This window comes from Leptopilina boulardi, unplaced genomic scaffold (assembly GCF_019393585.1).
Source record: "Leptopilina boulardi isolate dan_hultmark-lab unplaced genomic scaffold, ZJU_Lbou_2.1 LbouV2_384, whole genome shotgun sequence".
In the NCBI taxonomy this organism is placed as follows: Eukaryota; Metazoa; Arthropoda; class Insecta; order Hymenoptera; family Figitidae; genus Leptopilina; species Leptopilina boulardi.
Genome location: NW_026137956.1, coordinates 90,272 through 114,079, shown reverse-complemented (window position 1 = coordinate 114,079; position 23,808 = coordinate 90,272). Strand labels below are relative to the sequence as shown.

At 27.7% G+C, this 23,808-nt stretch overlaps 3 protein-coding genes and 1 long non-coding RNA gene across 6 annotated transcripts in view; 3 read left to right on the top strand and 1 right to left on the bottom strand.

Annotated features, from left to right (window-relative positions):
• The window catches only part of LOC127288394 (cell adhesion molecule Dscam2-like), a 238,209-nt gene that overhangs the window by 145,749 nt on the left and 68,652 nt on the right, over positions 1-23,808 (top strand). The window lies entirely within an intron of this gene.
• The window catches only part of LOC127288380 (uncharacterized), a 108,223-nt gene that overhangs the window by 42,850 nt on the left and 41,565 nt on the right, over positions 1-23,808 (top strand). For 2 of the 3 annotated variants that reach the window (XR_007844028.1, XR_007844029.1), the window contains exons 2-3: positions 1,077-1,139; positions 19,596-19,857. This is a non-coding gene — a long non-coding RNA (uncharacterized LOC127288380). The remainder of the gene's footprint in view (positions 1-1,076; positions 1,140-19,595; positions 19,858-23,808) is intronic. The other variant, XR_007844030.1, reaches the window with a different exon arrangement.
• LOC127288378 (uncharacterized) lies at positions 12,763-15,118 on the bottom strand. The gene is made up of 3 exons (XM_051315788.1): positions 15,030-15,118; positions 14,815-14,863; positions 12,763-13,392 (listed from the first exon to the last, which is right to left on the bottom strand). Exons 1-3 carry the CDS (start codon positions 15,033-15,035, stop codon positions 13,049-13,051), a joined length of 399 nt encoding a protein of 132 aa, XP_051171745.1. The 5' UTR covers positions 15,036-15,118; the 3' UTR covers positions 12,763-13,048.
• Positions 16,309-18,377, top strand: LOC127288364 (heterogeneous nuclear ribonucleoprotein A3 homolog 1-like). Its single transcript, XM_051315768.1, has 3 exons — positions 16,309-16,464; positions 16,653-16,701; positions 17,819-18,377. Exons 1-3 carry the CDS (start codon positions 16,426-16,428, stop codon positions 18,286-18,288), a joined length of 558 nt encoding a protein of 185 aa, XP_051171725.1. The 5' UTR covers positions 16,309-16,425; the 3' UTR covers positions 18,289-18,377.

The window sequence follows — 23,808 nt, the reverse complement described above, 5'->3', positions numbered from 1 at the left end:
CATAACGGATTTTTGCAAAACTTGGTACAGAAAGTATTTTGGAGTGATTGAATGTAAATACAAAAATAAAAGTCAAATTTTTTAAATTCAAAATGGCGGACTTTCCTAAAAATTATTTTTAAAAATGATCAAATTTGCTAACTCCAAATTCGTAATCAGCGACCCTGAAACCCCCCGTGTAACAATTTTCGAGCGAATCCAATGAATTTTGTAATTCTCATCCGCCATATTGGATCCGCCATTTTGAATTTTGAAAAACTGACTTCAAATTGGTAATCAGCGACCCCAAAAACTCTAGAATACCAAATTTTATTAAGATCCTGAAAAACTTTTTTCAACAAACCATTTGGCAAAAAAAATGGAACACTCCTTCGAGAGAACAGAGATTAAGTTCCTGCTTATTAGTTACTAACGAGGATACATATAGAAAGAAAAACTTTTTTCTATGTACTTTTATAATGTTAAAATAATAGTGTAATCAAATAAAAACAATTTTTGATATAAGAAAAAATTATTGAAAATACCGTTCGGATTTACCCCGGTTTTCCAATTTTTCGGGGTAAATACGAACGGTCTGATATTATTAATAAAATTTTACAAAAGGCAAAAATGAAAAATAGTTTCTGTTCTAGTATTCATAACAAACAATTATAAATAATAAAATGAATTTTTAGCTTCTTTTTCTTCAAATACGAGACAAAATACTGAAAGAGTGTCATCTTTGATTTTCAAACTTTTTTGCAATACTCGTTATCTTTGTTTATGCTGTTGCTAATTAACAAACGAAAAATGGGATAATACTTAGAATCTCTTGAAGAGGATCTGAGGTAAAAATTCTCATGTCTAACTTATTTTTTTAAATTTTAATTAAGCTGAAATAATTAGCGTTCGGATTTACCCCGGCTAACCCTATTTAAAAATTATTATTACTATTATTATTAATTATTAACATCAAATTAAAGAATATTATTAATATTATTGTTAGTACTCTTATATTTTATGTAAAAAATGTGACCAAATTTTTTAAAGTTTTTATTAATATATATTAAAATGAAATTTTTTTTTATTTGTTTCAGGTGAGTGACCAATTATAAATTAACTTTGGAATAAAAAAAATCAGAATAATTTTTATCATCGCGGTAAGTAATAAAAACTTAATACAAAAAATATTAAAAAATAATCTATTTTATAAATACTCAATTATTCATATTTTTATATATTTAGTTAATTTTACTCATATAAAAACTTATGGTAAATATTAAGTATGAAATTACATTGAAAAAGTCATGTAAAGAAAAAAAAAAAAATTTTTTACAAAAAATGAAAAAATTTTCATGAATAATAAAAGTAAACTAAAAAGAGAACTTCTTCCATCTACAAATCTAATTATAATTCTAAATATTTAAAAATTTGACTATATTTTCCATTATATATACCTATATATGTCTTCTTAAATTTGATAAATTGAGTCAACAGGTGAGAATTTAATTTTATTGTAACTATTCGAGATTTTCAAAAAAAAAAATCATTTTATTCCTCCATTAAAAGATTTTCACGTCCCTAACGATAATTATGATAGTAATGAGGGGAAAAAAGAAAGAAATAAATAAAGAGAGTGAGAGAGAGTGAGATAGATAGAGAAAGAGAGAATAGAAGAAATTAAAAGGAAAGAATAAGACGATTCTTTTTCATCAGTGCACGATATCCTTCCTCTTGGCAAGTCGAGAGAGTGGAAACGCCAAGTTACCAGAGAAGCTCGCTTATGCGGAAAAAAGAAGAGGGGTCGTCGACGTCGTCGTCAAGAAGTTAACACGGTGCAATAGGTAGAAAAAAAAGACCAGGGGTTTGGGTTTTAGAATTCAAAAGGAAAACGAAGTTTTTTTCGTCGTTTTTTTTTTTACTATATAGTTTTTGACAAGAGCCAAGAAAAATAGGTGTATATTTTCAATGTATTGACAAACAAAATATTTTTTTTTTCAGTTTATTAAAAAAAATCGGAAAATTGATATTTTTATTGATATTAAAGAAACACTAAAATTATTTTTTTAACAAAAAAATATATTTAAAAAAACGTAACGCGATAATCGTAATCAGTGACCCTAAAAATCCACAAGTTACAAATTTCAAGCAAAATTACAAATAATTTTTAAAAAATTTTTGTAATGAGTGATCCTAAAAACCCCCAAGTAGCCATTTTTAATCAAATCCAATCACTTTTTAAAAATTCGTCCACCATATTTAAACGCCATTTAAAATTTTCAAAAACAGACACAGGATTCGTGATCAGCAACTTCAAAAATCCCCAAGTAGTAAATTTTAAGCAAATCTAGGCACTTTTTTTAATAACTCGTCCGCCATATTGGATCCGCCATTTTGAATTTTTGAAATCTGACTTCAGATTCGTAATCATTCGTAATCATCATGACGATTATGTGATTCCCTATTTAAAATTGTCGCATTAAAAGTATAGAAACAAAAAATCAATTATGATTTTTCCTCAATTTTTTCTTTTTGTGCACGAAAGGGTTAGTTTAAGTATCAGTGAAAATGAGAGTAAAAGTATATATCAAAATTAATTTTATTGTAAATTGCGAAAAAAAACGTTTTTTTGAAAATTAAGTATTTTGTGGGAAAAAATCTCAGCTTTCCAATAAAAATAAAATAAAAAAAAAAAACGTACCCGAAGATGAAAAAAATCAAAATTTATTTTTAATTTTCAAAAATTTTGGTCAAAAAAAATTTTTTTTTCAAAATGGACTACGCCAATCGAAAGTTAATGAAAAAATCTTATTTATTTTTTATTTTTTCGTTTAAGTATAATAAATAAACAAAGTATGGCGTGTCAGCGAAAAACTCAAAACTTTTACCCCCTCCCCTACTGCTAATTTTTTATAAAATTCAAAAGTACTTGGCTGATAAATTACCAACATATAGGACAACTCAAAAAAAAAAATTGGGGATAGATTGGATAAAAATTATTTTTTGCCTGGACTTTTGATGTGAAATCCATCATAAGTGTAAATGAAAGTGAAAGTGATAGTGTAAAAAAATAACTTTAGTGTAAGTGAACGTCAATAAATTTTAATCGACGGTTACTGCTATTAAGTTGTCTCTCCCTCTCTCTCTCTCTCTCTCTCTCTCTATCTAGTAATATTTATTTATACAAATATACACGAAGAGATTTAACATCGATGTATTTCGATTTAACTGGACATTATTAAAGGGTACGTGCCGAATATCCGATTCGAATTTGAATCTCTCTCGCTTTAGGCAAGTGTACACATAAATAAAATCACGCCTCGCGCGCCATTGTTCATGTGGAAGTCCGGTTGTGTAATGAAATTAGTCTTTGCTCTGTTTTCAGAGATGCAAAATTGTAAAGTACTGTTATTGAGCTTTATATATATATACATGGCGGTGAAAACCACTGCGTGTAATGTAATTTAAAACTTTTTAGCTAATTATTAATGTTATATTTCTAAAGAGGTTGGTAGCTCTCTCAAAAAGGTTGTATATATAAATTTAAATCAAATTCACCTTAATAATAATAATAATAATGATAACATCAGTTAATTTGCTTTTCGGGATATATTATAATTATTTATTAATTTATTCCTTCAATTAAAATTAAAATTACGAGTTTGTTGTAATAAAATTTTTATTAGAAAATCGCTAATTACGAATCTGGGGTGCGTTCACATAACTCTCACACTGACTCTCACTTTCACTTTCACTTTGAGAAATTTTTTTTCACATTCTTATTCCCAATCACATTTTTACTTTCACTTTCAAAAAAAAAAAATTTCACTTTCTATTTCTAAATCTCATTATTACTTTCACTCTCACTTTCACTTTCGGAAAATTGTTTTTTAATTTACTCCTTCTCAGTTTTATTCTCACTTTTGAAAAATGTTTTTATTTTCTTATTCCGAATCTCATTCTTTTACTTTCACTTTCGAAAAACATTTTTTACTTTCTCATTATCACTTTCACTTTCGGAAATTTTTGTTTATTTTCTCTTTCTCACTCTCACTATAACTTTTGGATTTTTTTTTTTTTTTTTACTTTTCACACTCAGTATTCTAACTTACTCTTTTGAAAAAGTTTTTTTCTCACTTTCTCACTCTTATTTTCACTGAAATTTTTTTCATTCATACTCTCACTAAAGGATTTTACATTTATACTCGAACTTTCACTTTTCCTAAAAATTTGTTTATAGTTTTACCCTCTTTAACTTACATTAAAATATTTTTTCATTTTCACTCTCACTTACACTGTCATTATATTTTTTTACACTTACACTCTATTTTTCATTTTTCACTAAATTTTTTTTACACACACAGTGAGAAAGTAAAAAAAAATGAAAGTGATAAAAATGTAAAAAAAAATTCCGAAAGTGAAAGTGAAAGCGAGAATGAGAGTGAGAATTATAAAATAAAAAAAATACCCAAAAGTGAAAGCGAAAGTGAAAGTGAGAGTTACGTGTACGCACCGCTGGAGTAAGATTTTCAAAATGGTCGTTGATTACGAATTCAATTTTAGATTTTCGAAATTAAAAATAGTGGATCCAATACAGCGGAGTATTTTTTTTTCAAAAAGTTTCATTTCTCTTAAATCTCGTTACTTAGGGATTTTTAAGGTCACTAATTACGAATTTAATATCAGATTTTTTTTTTAGAAATTTTAAAATATTTTTCACGTCATACAAAAAGAAATATAGTTGAGAACATCTTTCGATAAACCTGGAAGTGAAATTAGAAGGAAAGAAAAAAAAAACCTTTTTTGGAAAGTTATTAATGATCAAAGTTTGTTTCATAATTACTCGGCTCTACATACTATAATATAGTTATAGTAGCGCAAGTAATTGTACTTTATAAAACTTTAAAAATTAATTATTTTTCTATTCAATAAATTTTTTTTTTTTTTTCTAATAAAATATTTTTTCTTTTCATAATCGGAAAAATTTATTTATAATTTATAAAAAAGTTAAAATATAAAATTATTATAATATAATAAATAATGTTATAATTATTTCTAAAGTAAAAACCTAATTAGTCGCTTTTCTGTAACGGGTGAAAATTGTTACCAATTCCTCTCATCAAAATTTAATAATCCTTAGGTGCAATTGTGTAATTTCATTTTGACTTCGACATCGATATTGACTTTCATAATGACTTTCACTTTCATTTTCACTTTTATTGAAATTCAATTTTTAATTGAATTAAAATTGAATTGAAATAGTTTTTGGTATAAAAATTAATAATAATTTATAGGTACTAAATATTATGGAAAATGCAGTCCGATCTCAGAAATTTGTCTTTCTTAAATTGGATCACTTCAGAAATTTTTCCTCAATATTTATAATATTATAAAATATCTTAGCTTTGTGTTTCATGGGAAAAATTTTCTTTTCTCTTCTTTTTTTTTCTCTTCGTTTCAAGGAAAAAGTCGTTTGAAAAAACAAATACCCTTTTCATCTCAACTTATCCCTCTTCACAAGCCCGTTTTTCTCAGTAATCGAGAATAACAAATGCGAAGTAGTTCCATCTTTCCGGATGTTGAAGAGGGCAGTGCTTTTATTATTCCGGATTTGCCCAACGGTTATTGTAAGCCCTTCTCGGTTTCCAGCAGTTGATATATATATATATATATATATATATCGTTTCAACGATCCGCGCTCAGATGAAAAACGAAAACGTTGAAAATAAAATGTTTCGGACCAACTATACAATATATAGCCTTTATTTGTCTGGAGGACAGGGGTGAGACAAGAGGATCATCTATAGAAAAAAAAAAATAGAAAGACAGAGATAGGGAAAGAGAGAAATCGTTAAAAAAAAGAGGTTCGAATAGTTCGGGGCAGAATAAAAAACCAAAGTCAAAATGCGAAGAAGAGGATTAGAGATAAAGAGAAGAAAGACAAAGAGAGATGGAAAAGAATAGAAGGGGAAAAGAGAGCGAGAAAGTTTTAAAAAAAAAATGCAGAGAAGAATAAAGAGCAACGGAGGAAAAAAATTACGAAAAAATAAAAAGAAAGAAGGAGATGGAAGAAAAGAATAGAGGAGAAAAAAGTGGGAGAGAGTCAGAATAATTTCTAAACGTGCATAAAAATGAAGCTGCAGGAGAATCAAGGTTTGCTGACGCTCAAAACATTTTCCTCACCAACCGTTGCTCAAAAAAAAAAAAAACAAAAAAAAACCTTTTCTGTGTTATTTGCGGGGAGGTGGGCCGAATAAGCCCAATGTTCCCTCCTCCCCGCAAATGATGATGCTTGCACGCATTCAGTCCAACTTTTGCGATATGCTTTTCATTTCTCCTTCTCTTTCTATTATATTTTTTCCCCCACACTCTACTCTTTCTTTTTTTTCTTCTATTGTTTCAATTTCTCGATGCTTTTTCCACATTTTTACCCTAAATCTCTTCATCCCGCTCCTCACAACCATCGCATATGTAGCTTCTTGAACCAATTGTAAATCGATTTTGGAAATATGTATATTTGTAGTGAAAAGGATGCTTATTCGTATTTTTACAATTGATTATCGATATAGATATATATAAATGTGGAAAAAAAACTGATGACACATCTCGGCTTATTATATATGAAAACTGTTTTTTAAAAGTATGCAAATATATATATATATATATATATATATATATATATATATATATATACATATATATATAAAATGTATAAAAGAGATTAAATGTGAAATTGTATTTTTTGCGATATTTTTATAGCTTGAAATAATATTCTGAAATATTGTTAAATACGAAGTCAGTTAAAAGGTCTATTGTATATTTATATATTGAATTTACACGGAAAGAAAAAAATTCAAGAAAAATTACGGAACTCAATTGAGTAACTCTAGATATCGCGAACATTTCGGGATATTTTCAAATTTATCTATTTTAATAAGTATCACAGAAAAAACTTGGACTCATTTTTGTTGCAACTCATTTTCTTTTGGGTATCGAAATGAATATGGGACAAACTTCATGTTATTCAAAATGATATTGGCTGGAATTTCAGATTTCTAAGTTGGCATCATAAGCAGAGTAATTTTGTATTTCAATTATTGTTTCTAATATTTCAACAACACCAGAAAGATTATTTTGACCAGTACGAATATTTAGAAGTTTTTAAATAAAAATTATTTATTATTATTTACGTAGATAATAATTAATTTCATAAGTTTTTAAATTTACCGCTATTATTTAAGTTGGCAGTACCGTTCCTGTTGTCAAAACACATGTTTTCATTTTTCTAACCTAAAAACATATTTCCTTTATTATTTTATTATGCGATTACAAGCAATTTTTAATCAAATATATTAAGTCTAGCGTGTTATTTACTTCTTTGTAATTATTATATTTCATGTTTTTGTGCAAAATTATTCGTTATTTCACAATATTTTTCCATTTTTCTTTTTCTCAAAATGAAACTTGCCTGTTTCATTTTGATACTTTTACCTTAGAACTCGAAATGAAACAACCAGTTTCATTTTTGTTGCGAATCAAATTGAGTATAGAATCTATACTCAATTTGAATTCAGGTTTTTTCTGTGTAATGGAATATTTTGGATATAGTCTAAAATTATTTAATATTTTGTATCTAATGAAGGCGTAAAAATCAGGAAATGGTCTTCTAAATTATGAATTATAAAGAGAAGAATATTAATTGTTTGTAAAAATGTGTTTTGTTAAAATATTCCAAGTATTCTTAAAAAGTTGATTATTTTAAAGGAAAAAATCCAATTTCATGTTTGCAGTGTGTGAATTATTTTCACAGGGAAATGAGGTTAGTTTTCACATATATGTGTATACATTATATAACTTTCTAGAGAATCATAACAAAGAGAGTATATCCCCTTTCTGAGTTTGCTTTTTTGTGTAAAGTGAAGTACCTACTTCTATGGAATTTTAACATTTAAAGTATCACTATACCAGTTTACATAATATATATTTTTGCGTACCTACATCAAAATCTCGTATCTAATTTGTTACATAAGGATATTTTATATTATATTATAATTATTATTGTTCTTTTTATTTTAAAAATTATTATCTTTATTGTTATTGCTATTACTGTTAACCCCTTGACAGTCGATGGCCCATATATATATGTCCAAAAAAAGTCGTGCCACCTTTGTGATTTTGGACATATATATCCACATTAGAAAAAAAATACTAAACATAATAATTCGATTTGAGTGTCAATGGATATACTAAGGTTTTTGGGGTCAGTGAATCCGAATTTGAGGTCAGATTTAAAAAATTTTAAATGGCGGACCCAATATGGCGACCCAATAAGGTAGAAAATTTTAAAATTCATTTGATTCGTTCAAAATTTGGTACTCGAAGGTTTTCGGGGTCACTGAATCCAAATCCAAAATACCCCCCAAGTACCGAGTTTTGAACTAATCAAATCAATTTTAAATTTCATCCGTCATATTGGCTCCGACATTTTTAATTTTTTAAATATGACCTCAAATTTGGATTCAGCGACCCCAAAAACCCCCGAGTACTAAGTTTTGAACGAATCGAATCAACTTTAAATTTTTTCCGCTATCTTGGGTCCGCCATTTTGAATTTTTTAAATCTTACCTTAAATTTGGATTCAGCGACCCCAAAAACTTTTAATACGATGATATGATATTTTTTTGGACCATTTTGGGCCCACAAACGATTTTTCTACTACACTGCGAAAGGGTTAATATTGTTATTATTATTGATGTTATTATTATTATTATTATTATTATTATTATTATTATTATTATTATTATTATTATTATTGTTATTATTATTACTGTTTGTTACTGTTATTATTGTTGTTATTGTTATTATTATAATTATAATTAAAATAGTGGTACAACGTAAGCTTAAAAAGTAACATCTATTTATTTTGACAAGTTCACAACACGATTAAATAATTTAAAAATTTTTTTTATAAAGTTTAAAATTTTCTTTAAATATAGAAAAAAAATTGTGATTTTTGTACCATAATAGATCCCGGTTGACGTTATTCAAAAAGTTTTTCTCAAATACGTCACTTGATATATATTTTTCTATTTTGTGCTTATAAGATATACGAATTGGCCGATAATATAATTTTTCCATCAAAGATTCCGTGGAAAATGGAGCGCATACTCAAAGAAAAATGCACAAAGACATATTTCACCATCTTTTTTTTTTTTTTTTTTTTTATTGGCGAGAGTAAGGCGAGCGAAATTTTTTTTTCTTTCTTCTGTTTTTTTTTTTTGCCAAGTCCCCAGCTGTTTCTTTTTCACTTTAAACTCAGGGATCACGTTGAATTTTCTGGGCACCCAGACATACGTATACATATATACATCCTCTCGTACTCACTGCTTGTATTCCTGTTGGAATTTTACTTTACAGCAACAGAGAGATAGAAAGAAAAAAAGAAAAAAAAAGAGAGAGAGAGTCTCTGATTCTTTAGGAATTTCACTGAATGTGTATAACTCATATATATACGAAACATACTTTTTATTCTTTTTTTCTATTTCTCATCCTTTTCCTCTTTCTTGTCTATATATATATATGTATGTCTTTTTCTATGTACACCAATCCGCGTAAGCTTTGTAGATGTATGAGTATACATGAATAATGTTTTCCATAATATATATATAGCCAGATTCACGAATGAAATGGAAGAAAAATTTCTCTCAACGTTTCTTGAAAAATTTTAAAATGAAAATTTTCGTGCGTGATTGTACTTTGGTTTGGTCCAGTAGTGTGTGCGAAAGAGGTAGAAGAAGAGAAGAAAGTTGCGAGGTATACAAGATGAAAGGATGAGGATTTAGAGGGATGGAAAGGGTTGAGTGGAAAGATGAGGGAGAAGGAGAGCGAAAGAGAGGATAGGAGAGAGGGAGGGAAAAAAATGAGTAAAGAGGGAGGATTGTAGGTGGTTTTTCTGTGAGGGTAGGTTTCTCTTACACGACTCAAAGCGGCGCGGCGTACATAAAACGAGCAACGTCTACCGAAGAAGCAACGGGGGAATTGTCTGGTCCAGCACGGTTGCGAGATTACTGTTAAATTTTTCGTCGTTTGTCCTCGCTTCATCTTAAAAGGCAATTTGCATGCTCCTCTTAACCTAAACATTTCAAAAAAAAAAAAAAAGAAAAAAATAACTTTTTTTACAGAGAAACATTATTACCCACTTGGAAAGATTCCCCGGAAAGTGCCCCCTGGAGGTTCTATCAGAATTCCGCCGGAACTTCCAACGTAATTCCGACGCCATTCCATCGGAGTTCCAAAGAATTTCAGATGGGATTCCGCAGGATTCCGATTACTTTTTTTCTGATAGAACCGCCAGGGGGCACTTTCCGGAGAATCTTTCCAAGTGGGACTCATGAGCTATTTTAACTTAAATTTAACACAGATTTTTGATTGCTACAAAAAATATTTTGTGATATTTACAAATTGTTTCGTATCAGTTACAATCCATTTTGCATAGATCACAATCCGATTTGTAATATTTACAAATTGTTTTGTATCAATTACAATTCGTTTTGTATAAATAACAATTTCAGAAAATTAAAAGGCATTAAAATAAGCTGCAACGCTTTTTTTCAATCCAATTCTGCTTATTTTAATACCAAAATGGATTAAAATAATATCAATATTATATTTTTCGTAATTTGTGATATCTACAAATTGTTTTGTATCAATTACAATCCATTTTGTATAGAACACAATCCAATTTGTGATATCTACAAATTGTTTTGTATTAATTACAATCTGTTTTGTGTAAATCACAATTTCAGAAAATTAAAAGGCACTAAAATAAGCTGCAACGCTTCTTATTTTAATCCAATTTTGCTTATTTTAATACGAAAACAGATTAAAATGATATTAATATTACATTTTTTGTAATTTGTGATGTTTACAAATTGTTTTCTATCAATTACAATCCATTTTGCATAGATCACAATCCGATTTGTAATATTTACAAAGTGTTTTGTATAAACTTCAATTTCCGAAAATGAAAAGTCATTAAAATAGACTGCAAAGCTTCTTTTTTTAATCTAATTTTGCTTATTTTAATACCAAAATGGAGTAAAATAATATTAATATTATATTTTTTGTAATTTGTGATATTTACAAATTGTTTTGTATCCATTACAATCCATTTTGTGTAGATCACAATCCGATTTGTGATATCTACAAATTGTTTTGTATTAATTACAATCCATTTTGTATAGATAACAATCCGATTTGTGATATCTACAAATTGTTTTGGATCAAATACAATCCATTTTGTATAGATCACAATCCAATTTGTGATATCTAGAAATTTTTTTGTGTCAATTACAATCCATTTTGTATACATCACAATCCAATTTGTGATATCTACAAATTGTTTTGTATCAATTACAATTCATTTTGTATAGATCGCAATCCGATTTGTGATATCTACAAATTTTTTTGTATCAATTACAATTCATTTTGTATAAATCACAATCCGATTTGTGATATCTACAAATTTTTTGTATCAATTACAATCCATTTTGTATAGATCACAATCCAATTTGTGATATCTACAAATTGTTTTTTATCAATTACAATTCGTTTTGTATAAATAACAATTTCAGAAAATTAAAAGGAATTAAAATAACCTGCAACGCTTCTTATTTTATTCCAATTTTGCTTATTTTAATACCAAAATGGATAAAAATAATATTAATATTATATTTTTTTTTGTAATTTGTTACACGGAGAGAAATCTGCTGCGATTTTTGCTTGTGCAGTCTTTATTAATTTCATAAGTCATTTTTCGATACAATTTTAGCTTAAGACTGGAATAATTTAAATATGAATTCATGTATTTAATGTAATGGAGTGTATCAAACAAAAAACACAAGTCACGGGTGTTAATTTTGCATGAATTTCACATAAAAACTGCAAAGTGGACATGCCATAAAAGTATTAGATCCTCTCTTATAAAATTTGCAAGAATGCCATCTGATTTTCAGGTGGAATTTATACAACACAATCTTACCTCCGTATACACACAGCATTTCACACACACACACAAATATTATATGCTGCGTTGATTCCGAGGAACGGCGCACAATCTATGCGCGCTACGGAGTTCGCGTTCCTTATATTCAACTTTCAAGTGATAAAAAAATGTGCTCGTTTATTTTCGTCATCTAAAGTTTATAAAATAACAGTATTATGTATAACTTTAAGAATTAGTGTTTATACGTGTTGCAATAAGAAAAAAAAATTTTAAATAAAATTATTTTAAATTTCGCGGTTAAAAACGCATAGTAAAAGACGAGCGTGCGCATTGTGCGTTCCGTTCCTCGGAATCACCAGCATACAAGGATTGTGTGTGTGAAATGCTGTGTGTATACGGAGGTAAGATTGTGTTGTATAAATTCCACCTGAAAATCAGATGGCATTCTTGCAAATTTTATAAGAGAGGATCTAATACTTTTATGGCATGTCCCCTTTGCAGTTTTTATGTGAAATTCATGCAAAATTAACACCCGTGACTTGTGTTTTTTGCTTAGATACTATTTTTACAATAAATACTTGAATTTATGCTAAAAATGCAAGTGTCGTGCCATGTAATTAAAGTAATTTACTCATCCAAGCAAAAATCGCAGCAGATTTCTCTCCGTGTATATTTAGAAATTGTTTTGTATCAATTATTAATTATAATAATCAACAATATTTTGTAATTTTCTTTACAATAAATACTAATAATAACAATACTTACTATTCTTTATAGTACAGTAGCTATTTACTATCTTTATTTATTTATTTATTAATTGTATAATTAAGTATTTACTATTTTACAAGACTGACGAAACTAATAATATTAATAATAACAAGATTATTTTCATCCTTTATTTTATAATTATAATAATTATTTGATTTGGCAAGAATGATAAAGAATCTATAATATAGTAATAATTATAATAATATTAATTGTTCGTAATTTATATTTTCTTCATAGCAAAATACTTTATATAAGTTATATTTGTCATTGTGCGATTTGTTCAAATAGTACTGTAAATTATTTGGACTTAATATTTTTATTGTCAAAGAATCTCCCATCCTGAAAAAGACCGCCAATCAAATCAGCGAAACCCCCACCGCTACCACCTCCTCCTCCATTCCAACCGCCACCACCTCCTCCTACATTCCAACCACCTCCACCTCCTCCTCCAATCCCACCACCACCTCCTGCATTCGACCCATCTTCATTACTCCAACTCCAACTCCAACTATCTCCTGGTGTATTATTATTTTCATGGTAATTAATACTACCATCGCCATTGATTACGTACGAAAACGTATATGATTTACCATTTTCATCATTATTTTTACTACTTGGTTTCTCTTCTCTAATAGCGGCACCTGTGACAAATTAAAAATTCTTCATTTATATAAATATAATATAAAATTATTATTATTATTATTATTCATTAATTCCCTATGTATTATTAACATACACGCAAAGAAAAAGTTTGCTGTGGCATTGAACTATTTGCTGTTACATTAAATTACGTTAGCTAATATAGAGACAGCGAAAAAAATTTGCTGTGGGGTCAAAAAAGTTTGCTGTGAGAGTAAATTTTTAAAAATTTTAACTGATAATGTTTATTACGGCAAACTTTTTCGTTATCATAGCAAAAAATTTAGCTGTGGTTACTAATTGTGATAGATCCGATAGCAAACATAAATTAGCTGTAAGCAATTCCTTTTTTTTCCGTGTGGGGCTTTAAATATCTGAATGTAACGTAACATAAGGTAATGTAAATTTTATCATCTTTAAAATACACAGGGTCATATAGATCTAGTATTCGCTAAATTTGAGGTTAAAATCGTAAAATATAACCTCAAAATGAAAAATAATGAAACTTGAAATATCAAGATCATAGGTTGAAAAATTAACCTAATTTCAAAATTTTAAGTTAAATAACAATATTACACACTGGAAAAGAAATAGTATTGAATTAAGAAAACCCATTTATTTATCCGTACTTAATTCAATTTTTTTCTGGATCCAAGAAAATTTTACTAGTTTGAAGTGAGTTTTCTTTAATTAAAAAAATTAGTCAAATACGGATAAGTAAATGATTTTTTTGAATCAATTATACTTTTATTCAGTATAGGTCAAAAAACTATACTATTTAAGTGGCTCTGAGGTATGTGTTTTCAATTATTGTATCCTCAATGTCTAAAGTTCGATACCCATTGCGTGTAAGGTTTTTTATTCTTATTTTTAAGTGTCCATGTATAATATATTTTTTTTTAATAATCTCAAATAAATCATAAACATGAAGTAGGAAATGTAAATATTAAATAAATAGGAAAGTAATTAAAAATTCTTTCGATAGTTAATTATAAAAGAATTTGTAACAATATGAAAAAATACTTTTTATAAAATATTAATACAAGATTAATAATATCTATGAATAATAAAATTTCTAATAATTATTTTGAATATTTATTGTTAATAATAGTTTATATATTCTAAATAACATTAACCATCAAAAGAACGTCAAATTATATTTCTCAAAAGAAAGAAAGCAAAATATAATTATTAAAAAAAATCATTGTTAAATTTTTTTATAGAAATAAATCAACATTTTTTAAACCTCGTTTAGCGAAATTATAATCCAAGAATGTAATAATAATCATAGTAATAGTAATAATAATAATAATAATAATAATAATAATAATAAAAATAATAATAAAAATAGTAATAATAGTAATACTGATATGACATTAACAAAAATAATAGAAACAATAAAAATAATACTTATTTATAATTACCATTTGTGGATGCAATAATCAATACTAACAATGTAGTGATATGAAGTACCTGAAATAGATATAATTTTCTGTTTAATTAAAAATTTAAATAGAGTATTAAAAAATATTTTCGACGATTAATATTTTACGTACAAATAGTGGAAAGAAAATGACAAAAATTCTTCTACGTTCTTTATATAACGATATATCAATCTATTAAAAAAAAATTCACTTACGTTCATTCTAAAGTTTGTATGATGTCTCTTTACTGAGCAAATTGTACCAACAGAATTGTGTATTTAACACACAAGTCACATAAATTACTCATTACATAATGTGTACTGATCTTGTCAACTTTTATTTATTTTTTTTATATAAAGCAAATACAATTAAAATTATATAATATTCGTTACGCATCGTTCCCATATATATTATTCATATAATTATTAATAAAAAGTAGTATATATATATATATATATATATATATATATATATATATATATATGACATTTTTTGTTTTGCTTGAATCTTGATAGAAATATTCGTCAAAATACGTAAAACAATTAAAATTATTAAAAACAAAAACTTAAAAATAGTTATTAACATTTTTTAAGTAAAAATAGCATGCTTCAGCAGAATAATAATATTAATACCATAAATATTAAATACTTCTTTATTTAAATTTTTGCTAAGCAAAAATACTAACAATTTCAGAATTTAGAAATTTGATTGTAGATGTTAAATTAATTTCCTTTATCCGTGGGAGTAAAATGACGTTTTTTTACCTTAGGGAGTAAAATAAGCGTTTTCAACACTAATGTGTAAAATAACTTTTTCGGCTCTAGAGGTGTATAACTTTCATTTTTAACTCAAGGGAATAAAAACAGACCTTTTTGACATTAGGGTGTAAAATTTATTTTTAGCCCCGAGGTTACATAAAGACCATTTTTGACCCTTGGGTGTAAAATGTGACTTTTAACATTAGAAAATAAAGTCTATTTTATAATATAATATCAAAAAGTATCATTTTACTCCCTAGGATCAAAAAAGGCTATTATATTCCCTAGGGTGAAAAAGTATCATTTTACTCTCTTAGATAAAAAAATTCTATTTTATTCCTTAGGGACAAAAAGGTTTTTTAGTCCTTAGAACCAAAAAATTTAATTTTATTCCTTAGGGACAAAAAGGTTATTTTAGTCTCTAGGGTAAAGTTTAATACTTCAGATTCTATAGCCAATTTCTAAGTTTAAACATTTTTGCTAGCTTGTTTATTCGCTTAGTGTTGGGTAAATTATTTATCTTTTTTAATTTTTATATTTTTACTATCTTACGTAGTGAAATAATAAACTATTTTACATAGGAATTTATCCTCTTTTTTTCATGATCATTATAAACACATAATTCTTAGCTGCTTTGAAGATGAAGAATAGAATTGTCTTCAAGTTTTGAAAAATAGGTATATTGAAACTACACACTTTGCCAATATTTATGACAACCATATGAGTAAATAGTGTGATGAATATAATTCAATGGCAGTTGAGTTAGCTTCGAATATATAAAAAGGTGGATAGAAGTTGATAAGATACAAATTGCATAATATGACTTGTAATAAACTACACTTCTCTTAATATTATGTTTTCAATGAAGAAGCATACAAATATTACAATGCAAGTATGTGAAATTTTTTTTTTACTTTCTCACTAAAAAATATTTGAAAATTCATTATTTTTTCTAAATTTATTTATTATTATTATTATTATTCATTATTATTATTATTATTTCTAATTATTAAAATTTTTCTTATTTATTATTTGTTACTTTTTTAAAATTTCGTATAATTTGATTATACTTTATTTCAGGTACTTCTCAGTACTATTTTGTTGGTGACAATCATTGCATACGCATGTGGTAATTATATATATATATATAACTTGTATTATTTCGATCAGTCGCAATAAAGAAGTCAAATATATTTAATTAAGCGAAAATATATGAAATAAAAATTTCGTTTACATGGGGAATTGAACCCTCGGCCTTAAATTTGTAACGTGTGTAAATTACCATGCAGCCACTAAGAAATTGATAATTTATTTTTCACTAGTTATTTTTTTTTTAATATTAATGACGCGCTTATATAATATATTAAAAATTTTTTTCATTGAAATATTAGATCAGAATTTTGACATAACCTCAAAAAAACCGTTAAATTCAACTACGCAGTCAGCAAAAAAAAAAAAAAATTTCTCTCTAAACTGGGGAAGGGGGTCTAACCATGTTAACTATATTTTTCTGGAGTCGTTGAAGTTAAATCCGAACCATATTTCATCACATTAGTTCAGGATTCTGCCATAACCTTAAAAAAAACACTAAATTTTAGCTACGAATCCACCAAAAAAAAAATTTTCTTTCTTATCTGGGAGTCTAATTGTGTTTACTATATGTTTTTGGGGTTCCTAAATCCGAATTCGAGGCCCATTTAACATCATTAGCTTAGAATTCTGCAATAACCTCAAAAAAAAAACCGTACATTTTAGCTACAAATTAAAAAAAATTCTATTTCATCTGAGAGTTTTTTGTTTACTATATATGTTTTTGGGGTTCCTGTATCCGAATTCGAGGCCCATTTAACAAAATTAGTTTGTGATTCTGTCATAACCTCAAAAAAATGTGTTTCTAATGTATTTTCTGAGGTTAGGACAGTATCATGAACTAATGAGGTTAAATTAGCCTCGGATTTGGATTCAGCGACTTCAAAAACATGTAGTGTTAACCTAGTCAGACCCCAAGATCAGAAAGAAAATTTATTTGTTGCATTAGTATCTCCAGGAATTTTTGAGGTTATATCAAAAACATTATCCAATAAAGGTAAAGAGATCTTGGATCCAAATTCAGCGACTTCAAAAACATAGAGTAAAAAAATAATCAGAAATTTTCTTATTTTCATATTGCTGTGATAACAGTTTTTGGAGAATCGTTATAGTAACGTTATATAGGTTAGAAATAAGGTAATTCTCATTTTCTACAGGTGCAGCTATTAAAGATGAACAACCAAATAATAGTAAATCAAAATCATTTTCTTTTGTAATTAATGAAGACGGTAGTATTAATCGCACTGACAACAACAATACATTAGGAGGAAGTTGGAATTGGAGTACTGGAAATGGATCAACTGGAGGTAATGGTAGTTGGCACGGCGGTGGAGGAGGTGGCTGGAGCAATGATGGAAATTGGCACGGAGGTGGGGGTGGAGATTGGGGAGCTAATGGTGGAGGAGGTTTTGGCGGAGGCGGCTTTGGAGGAGGTGGTTTTGGAGGTGGCGGATTTGGCAATAATAGAGGAGAGGAAGGCAATGGTTTAGGCAATGCTTTAGGTGGAATTGCTGACTGGTTTAGACCACCGCGACTTAGGGGATTTGGTGACTTTAGAATAGGACCACTTCGTGCTTCAGCGTTCTTAGGCAACCAGAATGATGATAGTGATTCTTCAGAGGAATAAATCCCAAACGCATATAATCATTTATTTTATGATTATTTATAAACAATAAAAATGTAATTCGCAATTAATATACATCTTTATTAATTTAATTTGTTAAAATTTTCTTCTCAAGTGGATAATATACAGAGGGAGTTTTGGGGGTTCACCCCCCCCCCTCTTAAGAAATTTTATCATAGTTATGTCTTTTAATATAAGTTTAAGATTTTTAAGGCCTGAACCTTCACAAAACCCATCTCGAAATTTATTTCTAGCTACGACCCTGTGGATAAATTTAATCTTCCTTGAGGTTAAAGGCAGTAGATATATTCTGCGTCTGCGCAGAAGTTGTATACAAACATTCTGCGCAGACGCAAAGTATATCTACTGTCTTTAACGTTTCAGAAAATAATATTTATCCTCACGCTGAAAATGGGCTCAAAATTAAAATTCAATTAAATATTTAAAAAAAAAACCGAATTCTTCAGTGTTAAAAAAATATAAATCAACTTTTCTGTCATTCAAATGAAAAAAAAGGTTTAATGATAAAATAAATGAAATCAACGGATTTGGAGCGAACTGTCTCTGTACCTTAATTTAAAAATTGACAGGGGAAATTTTTTTCCCACATATGTGTACATAAATTATATTCGATCTATATGTCTAAAAAAAAGTGAAATTTAACGGATAGATCCCTTTGGGAGCGTCTCGACACAATGACGCGTTGTAGCCGGGATTTTCAATTTGTCTTCATCCTTTATACTTGCCACAAGTCTCTGATGCTGGCGAGTTTCCACCCGAAGTTTCCTTCTCTCTCTGTGTGTGTGTTTGCATTTAAACGCAAGTTGTTCGATGTGGTAGGCGTCTTTGGAATTTAGATTGCGTCGTTAGAAGGCCGTTATGGGAATTCCGACTTTGATTGGAAAGTACCTACAATTTACATATTGTTTTCCCGCATTTCTGTCAGCTTACATTATGTGTACGTTTCTTGCTTCAAAACTTTTGCATATCGTATCAGCGCAATGCCGTAAAGAAGAAACAACAACTCTCATGCATATATATCTTTAAATATATATCTATTTTTTTTTTTGTATGTAACAAAATATTCGTTATTTATTATAAAGTTACAAGCACTGTGATGTGACATTTTTTACAACTTCCAAAAACATTGATTTATTTATATTTATATATTTAATTTATTTATATGTTATTTATATGTACCTATATTATATTTATTTATTTATATATTATTTATGTATAATTATTTATTTATATTTTTAAATTAATTTATGTAATATTTATATGTATATGTATTTTTTGTTTGTTTATAGAATTATTTACTAACTGAATAATGTATTCAGTATTGTTGCGAATATAAGTTCAAATTCAAACGTATTTCGCGCCTTTAACATAGCAGACGATGAAGCGCCTGCGCGCAGACTTAAGTCAGGTTAGAAACGATACGCTGCTTAAACGCAACATTAGAGAGTAGAATTTTTATGACAGTGTTGACATCGGCGAAAGTCTACCAACAATTTTGAGACAGGACAATTCTCCTCAAAACGGAAGACGATAAAAAATTGCAAAAAATCGGTGAGTCGGCATTTATAATTTTTTTATTACATTTTAATGGTGATTTTTTGTCATTAAATTTAATTAAATTTTTGACAATTTTCATATTTATTTTATTATTATTAACAATTTGTATATATGTTTACATATATATATATATATATCTAATTTCAAATGTATCATTGTTTCGCTGAGTTATTTTCTTTATTGTTATTTTTATTATTAAGAGTGTCGAACGGTCTCTGATATTCTTTGGCTTTTAATTATCGCCTTATAAAAACGGCACTTAACGTGAAAATGATAAACATTGATTTTAAAATACTTTTTTGAAAATCGGTTAAAATACCAAGGATCCTTATATTATAAATTTCTTAAGTTCGAAAGATTGTGCAAATCTATAGAAAAACGCGATTGTAAAACAAAAGGTAGGAAAGTAATATAATGACAGCTTTATTACGTCCTGCAGCCGTGAGGTGGCAGAAGCATACAGGGAGCACAATGTCGCAGCTGCCATTATATAGTCCAGTCAAGTTAGCATTTTTAGATATTTTAACTCAGGACCTCAGCTTTTTTTTTTTGGTTAAACCCTTCATTTTGGGGTCAAAATAAAGTACCTAAATTGTATACTTCGAACTCCTTCGGGAACCTAATTTTTTTTTTTGTAAACTAGGTGCAAAAAATCAGTTTTTTGCAAATTGCTGCTTCCCATTACATTTTAGTGTAAAAATAGTTGAGAGAGAAAAGAAAGTGTATAAAATTCTGAGTAATTTCAAAAAAATCAACCCTGTAGCTCAAAAATTGCCCGAGATATACACGGAGAAAAAAGATTTCTTTTATAAAGTAACTTTTACTACTTTCAGAGTAAAACTGGACCAACTCAAAGTTTCTGCGCATCTCTGGCAATTTTTACTCCAAAAATAGTAAAATTTACTCTAGAAATAGTAAAACTTACTACGGAAACAGTAAAATTTACTACAGAAATAATAAATTTTACTATTTTTGGAGTAAAAATTGCCAGAGATGCGCAGAAACTTCGAGTTGGTCCAGTTTTACTCTGAAAGTAGTAAAAATTACTTTTTCTTTTTCTCCGTGTACCTTTTTAAAAAAGCCCATTTTTTTCGTGATTTGATCATAAACGTTGTAAATTTCATCGACGTCGAAAATTACCGTGCAATATTCATGAAATATTATGTAAAAAGACTCGCCTGCAATATTTAAGAAATATTTTACAAAAATTTCAAAAAATTTTTTTTTTTATTTGCAATCAAAATTTTGTATTTTTGAGGTGATTCTACATTTGCGGACAAAATGAAAGAATGAATACCTAGATTATTATAGTTTAGTTAAAAAATAAAATAATTCTAATTCCTTGTCGAAATTACGTCCAGTCTCGTATGAAATTTGAAAATACTTTGTTCTCGTAAAATGACAACATGCCTTATCTTCTTTCATCCGGATTGTCGCACATATTTATATATATATATATATATATATATATATATAAATGCAAGCAGGGGTAATAGAAAATGTACGTTTCACATTTAGCATCCAGCAGTAGCTAGATAAGCGTAAGAGAGAGAGAGAGAACGTTGGTTCATTTTGACGGTGCAACGGTTACGCGACATGTCGCTCGTTCCGCAGGACGTAGATATAGTCCCGCCTTATTACCGAGCGACATCGTTACCGTCGCTCTCTTATCGCACTTTACCCATCTACAAGCCCCTTGTACGTGTCTCTCAACGTATAAACGGTTTTGCGAGAATATTCCTCCGTGCAGGCAATAAGCACCAGTACCAACAACCTAAACAGTAATTTTACAGCTTCACGTCTTATCTTTTGATCTGCCCTTTTACTCGAGGTACACAGACATAGTCATCATTATCATTATTATCATTGTCATCTCCTTTTTCAAGTGTAACTTCTGATTAACTTTCTCAGTTATTTTTTTTATCACACACTCAACAAAGTAGGTATAAATTTTTTAAAAGAAAATGTTTTAAAACATAAAACAACAAATTGGAAATTTTCGTCATCTATTAAAAGTTGGCGCTTTACGCGCCAATTCCCATTATTTTTCACTTTAATGATTAATTTTTTAAAGGCTTACAAGTATTAAAATTTTGAGATTATTTTCGTTTCTTGGTTAGGGGGAATTTGAAGTCATGTTTGTCGGACATAGACTCAAATCCAATGGTCCCTTAACCTATGTCCTTGAATTTTGAGGTTATGTTTGAACTAAGGCCTTGAATCCTTGACACCTATACCCTAGAATTTTGAGGTTCTGTTTGATCTCTGATCTTGAATCCTGGAACCCTATGCCCTTAAATTTTAAGGTTATGATGCACGTTAATTCCCCTTAGGGTTTGAGGTTAAAATCAGAACATTACAGAAACTGTAGCTTTTCATTTTTCTAATTTTTAAAGTTCCAAATTGTCGAGTTCGCGTTCTATATGTTTAAATGAAGAGAAAAAATACTTAAATTTTATATATTTTTAATAACATTTAAAAATACACATTGTTTTGATTATTATCTTACACTAACAACCAGTTATCTTATTGATGTTTTACACTTAAACAATACCGTTTATTTAAAATATTCAACTTCAAAATTTAAAACCAATATTTTGATATATGTGATATGTGATAAATAAAAGTGAACGTTTAATTAAGGTAAAACTATCACTAAACATGCTAAGAGTGCTAACATGCTAAGTGTTTAAAAACACTTTTAAACAATTTATATAAGCAAATACACTGTACTGTATTAACGGCATAATCAGAACTTAAAATTCTCTAAAAGCACTATTAATTTTTGACCAAAAATGTTAATAAAGTTATTAAATTTGTTTATAAAAATAATACCTAGTTAAAATAATTTTTTTTCACAAGAATAATATTTTGGTGGCTTCGATTCTTCAGTTTATTTTCGAAAAAAGTTTTTTTAAATAGCTGCGACTTTGTGCTCCCTGTATGCTTCTGCCATCTGACGGCGACCAGACGTAACGAAACATAAACAAATACTTTAAGTAATATTACTATAATAATTTCAATATTCAGGTATAAAGGACAACTAGTACAATAGGGTGTCATAAATGGTTTATTATGACTAGACTTCCTGTCGACTCTATTGTTGTTATGTCCCCTTTTCTCCTTATTTTTTTCAAATATTTAATATTTTAATATAATATTTTAACAAAATTTAACTTTTAGACCACAATTATGAAATTCGAAATTTTTTTTTTTTATCTATTTATTTAAGGTCAAAAATTTAATGTTTTAATTTAATATTTCTTCACAAAAAATGTGCTCCCTGCATGCTTCTGCCATCTGATGGCGACAGGACGTAACGAAACATAAACAAATACTTCAATGAATATTACTATAATAATTTCAATATTCAGGTATAGAAGGACAATTAATACAATAGGGTGTCATAAATGGTTTATTATGAGTAAACTTTAAGTCGATTCTATTGTTATCTCTCTTTATTTTTTTTTTGAAATATTTAATATTTTAATTTAAATATTTTAATACAAATTAATTTTTGACCACAATAATGAACCAAATTCGAAAATTCTTGTTTCCTTTAACTAAGAAATAAATTTTGAACAGATTAAAAATTCAATTAATTTTTGACCAAAAATTGGGGTACAATGTATTTGTTTATATAAATTGTTTACAAAATATAAAAAAATTCATTTTAAAACAATTGATTAATGAAAAGGAAATTTACACACAAAAATCTAAAGAAAATTTACCTTATAAAATTTCAATAGCTAAATGATAGAAGATCTAATAAATTTACTTTTTTAGTCTTTTGATTTGTAGTGTGAATAGATTAATAGTATAAATTGATTTAAAAATGTTCTTTAAATATTTTATAAAAATTTTAAAAAAAATGAAAATTTTTTAAGAATATTTGGATATATTATTTTTAAGTTGAAAAAATAATAATAGTATTTTATTTAAAAT